This window comes from Acinonyx jubatus, unplaced genomic scaffold (assembly GCF_027475565.1).
Source record: "Acinonyx jubatus isolate Ajub_Pintada_27869175 unplaced genomic scaffold, VMU_Ajub_asm_v1.0 scaffold_126, whole genome shotgun sequence".
Taxonomy (NCBI): Eukaryota; Metazoa; Chordata; class Mammalia; order Carnivora; family Felidae; genus Acinonyx; species Acinonyx jubatus.
In genome coordinates, this window is record NW_026464045.1 from 1 (window position 1) to 10381 (window position 10381).

General features: G+C 46.5%; 1 protein-coding gene across 1 annotated transcript; it reads right to left on the reverse strand.

Annotated features, from left to right (window-relative positions):
- Nucleotides 1-1100: 1100 nt before the first annotated feature.
- On the reverse strand, nucleotides 1101-2741 carry LOC128313856 (leucine-rich repeat-containing protein 37B-like; the record flags this gene model as incomplete). The annotated part of the gene is given in 3 exon segments (XM_053214018.1): nucleotides 1101-1956; nucleotides 1959-2345; nucleotides 2348-2741. Coding segments are annotated over 3 exon segments (1445 nt in total), but the record flags the coding sequence as incomplete, so codon positions are not given.
- Between the last annotated feature and the right edge of the window lie 7640 nt (nucleotides 2742-10381).

The following is a 10381-nucleotide window of genomic DNA, read 5'->3' on the forward strand; positions in this document are numbered from 1 at the left end:
GTCGGGGCCTCCTCCTGGGTTGAGGATGATTCACCCTCCTCAGGGGCCTGTGATTGCTGAGCTAGGGCCTCCTGCTGGGCTGTAGAAGGTTCAACTTCTCCAGGATATTCTGGATACTGATCTGGGGTCTCCTGCTGTGTTGGAAGTTTCTCCTGTGTGGTAGATTCTGGAGATTGCGTTGGAGTCTCCTGTTGAACTGGCAAAGATTCAACCTCAGGGGACTGTGGAGGCAGAGTTGGGGCTTCATGCTGGGTTTCAAAAGGTTCCACATTAAGAGGCACTGAGGGCTGAGCTCTAGTCTCATGCTGAACTGGAGAAGGTCCCACCTCTGTAGTGGGTTCTGCAGTCATGGTAAGCTGCACATCTGGAGGTTTCAAACTGACATTGGGCAGGTTTAAATGTTGATCACGGTAGTGACCTGGAGGTGAAACTGTCCTCTTATGATGCCATGGAGTTTGAGCTGGGTGCTCCTGCTGGGTTGGAGAAGGTTCCCCCTCCCTGGAAGGCAGCTCTGGAGGCTGAGCTGGTTGCTGTTGCAGGGTTGCAGAAGATTCTATCTCTCCTGGAGACTGAGCTGGAGTCTCCTGCTGGGTTGAAGATTCTGCCTCATTAAGGAGCTCTGCAAGCTGAGCTGAGACCTCCTCCTGGGTTGGAGAAAGTTCAGCTTCTCCAAAAGGGTCTGGAAGCTGAGCTGGGGGTTCCTGTTTGCTTAGAGAAGGCTTAGCTTCCTCACGAGGCACTGAAGGCTGAGCTGGGGTCTCCTGCTGCCTTAGAGAAGGATCAATCACCCCAGGAGGCTCGGAAGGCTGACCTGGGGTCTCCTGCTCACTTAAAGGCTCAGCCTCCTCTGGAGGCTTACCCGAGGTCTCTTGCTGGGTTAGAGAAAGTTCTGCTTCCTCAGTATGTTCAAGAGGCTGAGGTGGGGCCTCTTGCTGGGCTATAGAAGATTCAACACCTTTATCAGGCCCTGGAGTTGTGGTAAGTTCCACATCTAAAGGCTTACCTGTAACCCTGGGAAACATTAAATAATCTGGATACTGACCTAGAGGTAGAGATGTCACCTAGAGATGCAATCACTTATTGCAAGTTGAGTTAAATACTCGATAGGGAACTCTGGAACTAGAGTTGGGGCCTCCTGCTGGACTGGGGTAGGTTCAACCTCCTCGAGGCGCTCTGCAGGCTGAGCAGGGGCCTCCTGCTGGACTGGGGTAGGTCCAGCCTCCTCAGGGTGCTCCGCAGGCTGAGTTAGAGTTATGGTAAGATCCAGAGGTTTAACAGCGACATTGGGGAAGCTTGGCTTCTGAGCTTCACTCTGACTTGGAGATAGCACATTTACTTCATAATGTGCTAACAGTTGAGATATGATATCCTTAGATGGCTCTGGAGGCTGAGCAGGGGCCTCCTGGGGGGTTGGAGAAGGTTCCACTTCCTCGGGGGCCTCTGTAGGTTGAGCTGAGGCTTCCTGCTGGACTGAAGAAGGTTCGACCTCTTCAGGGGTACTTGAAGGCTCAGCTGGGGCCTCTTGTGGGTTTGCTGAATTTCCATCCTTAAGGGACTCTGGACGCGGAGATGGAGCCTCCTGCTCAAGTAGAGATGTTTCTGTCTCTTCAGGGGGCTCTGGATGCTGAGCCTGAGCCTCCCCTTGGGGCAAAAAAGATTCAGCTTCCTCAGGGGACTCTAGATGATTTGGGGTCTTCTGCAAGGGTGGAGGAATTTCAGCCTCCTCAGAGAAGTTTGCAAGTTGATCTGGTCCCCCTGGGAAACCCATAGGTAGGTTCTCCTCAGGATATACGAGACCCATATTGGAATCTAAATAATCATCCTGCAGCTGTTGTTGTAGGTGCTCTTTATTTGCAGATTGGTTTGGAGTTCCAACAACTTTGGCAAGCCTTCGATGCTGAGCTAGATCTTTCTTCAGGTTTAGGGGTGAAACAATAAACTTTGTTGGCTTTGAACTCTATCCAGAAATGGAACAAGTATTTCAAATGATTGGTGATCTTCGGCCTGATCTAAACCTACAGTTTTAGTCTTACTTTTGAGTTGAGGCGGCGGAGCTATGGTCTGATTCGGATCCTAACCTGGCATTGGAACCACCTCTGGGAGCCTTTGATGCTGGGTTAGCTGGTCATTCAGATCCTCATCTGGCCCTGGGGGTAGTTCTCCAACGGAATCCGTGTCCAGGAATGGAACCAAAGTCTCAGTCAACTCCTTAGGCGGGGCCAACATCTGGGCTGGAGCAGAGGACCCCAGGTAATTAAAGCCCACCGGCTCAGCTGGGGGTGTAAGTACCTGGGGCGATTCGGGTGGGGGATCAGACGAGCGCGAAGACCAGGGCTCAGCCGCTCGATGGGGTCGGCGGTCAGCTGGGCAGGGTCCAGGGCCCACTCCGGAGGCTGAGCTGCCTGGACCAGCAGCCACAACGGTTGCCACATAAGGACAAGCAGTGGGGCCAATATGCGCAGCCGGGACATGACCTGCGGAGGCTCCGGGGCGCAGCGACCCAGGCGAGTGGGGTACTGGCGCTGGGCCCTGAGCGGGAGCCAAACCATTGTGGCAGCCCCATGATGCGCGCGCGCACTGTTAGCAACTGTGCGCCCCACCCCCGCCTACGTCCCACCCTTTATTTACGCCACCTTTATTAGCTCCCTGGAGATGGGCTCGGCACCACCAGAGCGGGCCCTTTTCCCAGAATCACTTGGGGCCCAGGCCTCCCTCCACCCTGCAAAGGCCACCACTCCCCCTTTCCCCCCCTTCCCCCCGCCCTCCCCCAGGGCTGCTCACAGCAAGGTAGTACTTGGACTCAGATCTGGGTGGCCTCGGACTCCCGCAGCTCTGAGGGGTGGAAGGGTGGGGGAGTGGAGCAGAGCTTCCAAGGAAGCCACAGGACCTGGCATCCTGGGAAATTAAAAAATGCTAGTCCAGCTCTAGCAATTTGAACTCTTGCTCTTCAAAGCTTAAATCCGAGAGACGTTCTTCCTCCCCCTGGCCATACTGCTTCCAAGAAAAGTAGCTGACCTGAAAAATAAGCACCAGTTAGGGCGATGGGGAGGGGAACACACTTCACAGTCAGATATTCTAAAATGTTGCCATTTCCTCTAAATTCTCAATACCCATGGCTGATTATTAACTCACCACTCTGTTAGATGGGGGCCTACCACTGAATCTGCGATGGCCCCAAAATGTCTGTAGGAGTTTTGGGGGAGTGCTGAGCAATTCATTCTGGGAAAGAGGGCCGGAAACCAAGTCTAGCCCTTTATTTACACTGGGTGGGAAAACTTCCCCCATCTCATCTTGACTGGACATAGCCATTGATCTAGAAAAAGTAACAAGGCCACTTTTCAGAGGTCCACTTTGTGTGCCCACATGGAGAAGGCACTTAGGATGTTAAAGTCAGCGTGTTAAACAATTTTCTTGAAATACTGTAACTAGCACTCAGTTTACTTCCTTCACAGCCCCTTTTATAATGTATTTTTAGTCCTTGCTTATGGTCTGGCACAACCTCTAGCATGTACAATGCAAGAGAGAGGGGGTTTTCATCTTAATCCCAATGTCTAGCACACAGGAATAGTTTTTATATGGAACTGATTCCAAGACTGGCCTCGTGTAGGAATGGATCTGTTGTTATAATCAGGTTTCTGAAATCTTTAGCATCAATGCTGAATCTTTTTCTCATCTTTTCACCTTTTTCAGGAAGCTAGACTTTTTTTTTAATTTTTTTTTTTTTTCCTGAGAGAGAGAAAGCGTGAGCGGAGGAGAGGGACAGAGGGAGAGACAGAGAGAATCCCAAGTAGGCTCCACGCTCAGCACAGAGCCCGACGTGGGGCTGACCCCACAAACTCTGGGATCGTGACCTGACCCAAAATCAAGAGTCGGATGCTCAACCTACGGAGCCACCCAGGCACCCCAGGAAGCTAGACTTCTTAAAGCCTAAACTTGGAAACGTCTGAAGTTTCCTCGACTGGTTTGATTTACATTCAATTAACATTATTACTTTGCACAAAAAATCTTCCAGTGCTTTTTCAGAAAGTAACCATCTTCTCTTTCTCCACTCTCTTCCCTTCAAAACAAACTTTGCAACGGTGGGGTGAGTTAAATATTCAGAAATCTAGGGGCGGCTGGGTGGCTCAGCTGGCTGAGTGCCTGATTTCGGCTCAGGTCATGATCTCGCAGTCTGTGAGTTCGAGCCCCGCATCAGGCTCTGAGCCTGGAGCCTGCTTCAGATTCTGCATCTCCCTCTCTCTCTGCCCCTCCCCAGCTCACGCTCTTTCTCACTCTCAAAAATAAATAAACATTAAAAAAAAAATCTAAAGAAAAAAATTCACAAATCTAGCCCCAAATTAAGCTCTCAATGACATAAAACACATTTTTGCTCCTTTTTTTTTTTTTAAACATTCTGTATGTGGCACATTAGTATTTTCTTTTACAAATTATTTTGGCGAGGAGAGAGGGAAGATGGCGGCGTAGGAGGACGCTGGGCTCACCGCGCGTCCTGCTGATCACTTAGATTCCACCTACACCTGCCTAAATAACCCAGAAAACCGCCAGAGGATTAGCAGAACGGAGTCGCCGGAGCCAAGCGCAGACGAGAGGCCCACGGAAGAGGGTAGGAAGGATGGCGGCGAGGCGGTGCGCGCTCCACGGACTGGCGGGAGGCAGCCGGGGCGGAGGGGCGGCTCGCCGGCCAAGCAGAGCCCCCGAGTGTGGCTGGCAAAAGCGGAGGGGCCGGACGGACTGTGTTCCGACAGCAAGCGCGACTTAGCGTCTGGGAGGTCATAAATTAACAGCTCTGCTCGGAAAGCGGGAAGGATGGAGGACAAAGGGAGGGAGAGCTGCTGAGCCCCCGGACGACAGAGCTCAGTTTGGTGGGGAACAAAGGCGCTCGCCAGCGCCATCTCCCCCGCCCATCCCCCAGCCAAAATCCCAAAGGGAACCAGTTCCTGCCAGGGAACTTGCTCGCTGCGTGCAAACACCCAACTCTGTGCTTCTGTGGAGCCAAACCTCCGGCAGCGGATCTGACTCCCTCCCGCTGCCACAGGGCCCCTCCTGAAGTGGATCACCTAAGGAGAAGCGAGCTAAGCCTGCCCCTCCTGCCCCCGTGCACCTTGCCTACCCACCCCAGCTAATACGCCAGATCCCCAGCACCACAAGCCTGGCAGTGTGCAAGTAGCCCAGACGGGCCACGCCACCCCACAGTCAGTCCCGCCCCTAGGAGAGGGGAAGAGAAGGCACACACCAATCTGACTGTGGACACAGCGGTGGGCTGGGGGCAGACATCAGGTCGGACTGCAGCCCCGCCTACCAACTCCGGTTATACACCACAGCACAGGGGAAGTGCCCTGCAGGTCCTCACCACTCCAGGGACTATCCAAAATGACCAAGCAGAAGAATTCCCCTCAGAAGAATCTCCAGGAAATAACAACAGCTAATGAACTGATCAAAAAGGATTTAAACAATATAACAGAAAGTGAATTTAGAATAATAGTCATAAAATTAATCGCTGGGCTTGAAAACAGTATAGAGGACAGCAGAGAATCTCTTGCTACAGAGATGAAGGGACTAAGGAACAGTCACGAGGAGCTGAAAAGCGCTTTAAACGAAATGCAAAACAAAATGGAAACGACGACAGCTCGGATTGAAGAGGCAGAGGAGAGAATAGGTGAACTAGAAGATAAAGTTATGGAAAAAGAGGAAGCTGAGAGAAAGAGAGATAAAAAAAATCCAGGAGTATGAGGGGAAAATTAGAGAACTAAGTGATACACTAAAAAGAAATAATATACGCATAATTGGTATCCCAGAGGAGGAAGAGAGAGGGAAAGGTGCTGAAGGGGCACTTGAAGAAATTATAGCTGAGAACTTCCCTGAACTGGGGAAGGAAAAAGGCATTGAAATCCAAGAGGCACAGAGAACTCCCTTCAGACGTAACTTGAATCCATCTTCTGCACGACATATCATAGTGCAACTGGCAAAATACAAGGATAAAGAGAAAATTCTGAAAACAGCAAGGGATAAACGTGCCCTCACATATAAAGGGAGACCTATAAGACTCGTGACTGATCTCTCTTTTGAAACTTGGCAGGCCAGAAAGAATTGGCACGAGATCTTCAGTGTGCTAGACAGAAAAAATATGCAGCCGAGAATCCTTTATCCAGCAAGTCTGTCATTTAGAATAGAAGGAGAGATAAAGGTCTTCCCAAACAAACAAAAACTGAAGGAATTCATCACCACTAAACCAGCCCTACAAGAGATCCTAAGGGGGACCCTGTGAGACAAAGTACCAGAGACATCACTACAAGCATAAAACATACAGACATCACAATGACTCTAAACCCGTATCTTTCTATAATAACACTGAACGTAAATGGATTAAATGCGCCAACCAAAAGACATAGGGTATCAGAATGGATAAAAAAACAAGACCCATCTATTTGCTGTCTACAAGAGACTCATTTTAGACCTGAGGACACCTTTAGATTGAGAGTGAGGGGATGGAGAACTATTTATCATGCTACTGGAAGCCAAAAGAAAGCTGGAGTAGCCATACTTATATCAGACAAACTAGACTTTAAATTGAAGGCTGTAACAAGAGATGAAGAAGGGCATTATCTAATAATTACAGGGTCTATCCATCAGGAAGAGCTAACAATTATACATGTCTATGTGCCGAATAGCGGAGCCCCCAAATATATAAAACAATTACTCAGAAACATAAGCAACCTTATTGATAAGAATGTGGTAATTGCAGGGGACTTTAACACCCCACTTACAGAAATGGATAGATCATCTAGACACACGGTCAATAAAGAAACAAGGGCCCTGAATGATACATTGGATCAGATGGACTTGACAGATATATTTAGAACTCTGCATCCCAAAGCAACAGAATATACTTTCTTCTCGAGTGCACATGGAACATTCTCCAAGATAGATCACATACTGGGTCACAAAACAGCCCTTCATAAGTATACAAGAATTGAGATCATACCATGCATACTTTCAGACCACAATGCTATGAAGCTTGAAATCAACCACAGGAAAAAGTCTGGAAAACCTCCAAAAGCATGGAGGTTAAAGAACACCCTACTAACGAATGAGTGGGTCAACCAGGCAATTGGAGAAGAAATTAAAAAATATATGGAAACAAATGAAAATGAAAATACAACCATCCAAACGCTTTGGGACGCAGTGAAGGCAGTCCTGAGAGGAAAATACATTGCAATCCAGGCCTATCTCAAGAAACAAGAAAAATCCCAAATACAAAATCTAACAGGACACCTAAAGGAAATAGAAGCAGAACAGCAAAGGCAGCCTAAACCCAGCAGAAGAAGAGAAATAATAAAGATCAGAGCAGAAATAAACAATATAGAATCTAAAAAAACTGTAGAGCAGATCAACGAAACCAAGAGTTGGTTTTTTGAAAAAATTAACAAAATTGACAAACCTCTAGCCAGGCTTCTCAAAAAGAAAAGGGAGATGACCCAAATAGATAAAATCATGAATGAAAATGGAATTATTACAACCAATCCCTCAGAGATACAAACAATTATCAGGGAATACTATGAAAAATTATATGCCAACAAATTGGACAACCTGGAAGAAATGGACAAATTCCTAAACACCCACACTCTTCCAAAACTCAATCAGGAGGAAATAGAAAGCTTGAACAGACCCATAACCAGCGACGACATTGAATCGGTTATCAAAAATCTCCCAACAAATAAGAGTCCAGGACCAGATGGCTTCCCAGGGGAGTTCTACCAGACGTTTAAAGCAGAGATAATACCTATCCTTCTCAAGCTATTCCAAGAAATAGAAGGGGAAGGAAAACTTCCAGACTCATTCTATGAAGCCAGTATTACTTTGGTTCCTAAACCAGACAGAGACCCAGTAAAAAAAGAGAACTACAGGCCAATATCCCTGATGAATATGGATGCAAAACTTCTCAATAAGATACTAGCAAATCGAATTCAACGGCATATAAAAAGAATTATTCACCATGACGAAGTGGGATTCATTCCTGGGATGCAGGGCTGGTTCAACATTCGCAAATCAATCAACGTGATACATCACATTAACAACAACAAAAAAGAGAAGAACCATATGATCCTGTCAATCGATGCAGAAAAGACCTTTGACAAAATCCAGCACCCTTTCTTAATAAAAACCCTTGAGAAAGCCGGGATAGAAGGAACATACTTAAAGATCATAAAAGCCATTTATGAAAAGCCCACAGCTAACATCATCCGCAACGGGGAAAAACTGAGAGCTTTTTCCCTGAGATCAGGAACACGACAGGGATGCCCACTCTCACCGCTGTTGTTTAACATAGTGCTGGAAGTTCTAGCATCAGCAATCAGACAACAAAAGGAAATCAAAGGCATCAAAATTGGCAAAGATGAAGTCAAGCTTTCGCTTTTTGCGGATGACATGATATTATACATGGAAAATCCGATAGACTCCACCAAAAGTCTGCTAGAACTGATACATGAATTCAGCAAAGTTGCAGGATATAAAATCAATGTACAGAAATCAGTTGCATTCTTATACACTAATAATGAAGCAACAGAAAGACAAAGAAAGAAACTGATCCCATTCACAATTGCACCAAGAAGCACAAAATACCTAGGAATAAATCTAACCAAAGATGTAAAAGATCTGTATGCTGAAAACTATAGAAAACTTAAGAAGGTAATTGAAGAAGATTTAAAGAAATGGAAAGACATTCCTGCTCATGGATTGGAAGAATAAATATTGTCAAAATGTCAATACTACCCAAAGCTATCTACACATTCAGTGCAATCCCAATCAAAATTGCACCAGCATTCTTCTCGAAACTAGAACAAGCAATCCCAAAATTCATATGGAACCACAAAAGGCCCCAAATAGCCAAAGTAATTTTGAAGAAGACGACCAAAGCGGGAGGCATCACAATCCCAGACTTTAGCCTCTACTACAAAGCTGTCATCATCAAGACAGCATGGTATTGGCACAAAAACAGACACATAGACCAATGGAATAGAATAGAAACCCCAGAACTAGACCCACAAACGTATGGCCAACTCATCTTTGACAAAGCAGGAAAGAACATCCAATGGAAAAAAGACAGTCTCTTTAACCAATGGTGCTGGGAGAACTGGACAGCAACATGCAGAAGGTTGAAACTAGACCACTTTCTCACACCATTCACAAAAATAAACTCAAAATGGATAAAGGACCTGAATGTGAGACAGGAAACCATCAAAACCTTAGAGGAGAAAGCAGGAAAAGACCTCTCTGACCTCAGCCGTAGCAATCTCTTACTCGACACATCCCCAAAGGCAAGGGAATTAAAAGCAAAAATGAATTACTGGGACCTTATGAAGATAAAAAGCTTCTGCACAGCAAAGGAAACAACCAACAAAACTAAAAGGCAACCAACGGAATGGGAAAAGATATTTGCAAATGACATATCGGACAAAGGGCTAGTATCCAAAATCTGTAAAGAGCTCACCAAACTCCACACCCGAAAAACAAATAACCCAGTGAAGAAATGGGCAGAAAACATGAATAGACACTTCTCTAAAGAAGACATCCGGATGGCCAACAGGCACATGAAAAGATGTTCAGCGTCGCTCCTTATCAGGGAAATACAAATCAAAACCACACTCAGGTATCACCTCACGCCAGTCAGAGTGGCCAAAATGAACAAATCAGGAGACTATAGATGCTGGAGAGGATGTGGAGAAACGGGAACCCTCTTGCACTGTTGGTGGGAATGCAAATTGGTGCAGCCGCTCTGGAAAGCAGTGTGGAGGTTCCTCAGAAAATGAAAAATAGACCTACCCTATGACCCAGCAATAGCACTGCTAGGAACTTATCCAAGGGACACAGGAGTACTGATGCACAGGGGCACTTGTACCCCAATGTTTATAGCAGCACTCTCAACAATAGCCAAATTATGGAAAGAGCCTAAATGTCCATGAACTGAGGAATGGATAAAGAAATTGTGGTTTATATACACAATGAAATACTACGTGGCAATGAGAAAAAATGAAATCTGGCCTTTTGTAGCAACGTGGATGGAACTGGAGAGTGTGATGCTAAGTGAAATAAGCCATACAGAGAAAGACAGATACCATACGGTTTCACTCTTATGTGGATCCTGAGAAACTTAACAGAAACCCATGGGGGAGGGGAAGGAAAAAAAAAAGAGGTTAGAGTGGGAGAGAGCCAAAGCATAAGAGACTGTTAAAAACTGAGAACAAACTGAGGGTTGATGGGGGTGGGAGGGAGGGGGAGGGTGGGTGATGGGTATTGAGGAGGGCACCTTTTGGGATGAGCACTGGGTGTTGTATGGAAACCAATTTGACAATACATTTCATATATTAAAAAAAATAAAATAAAA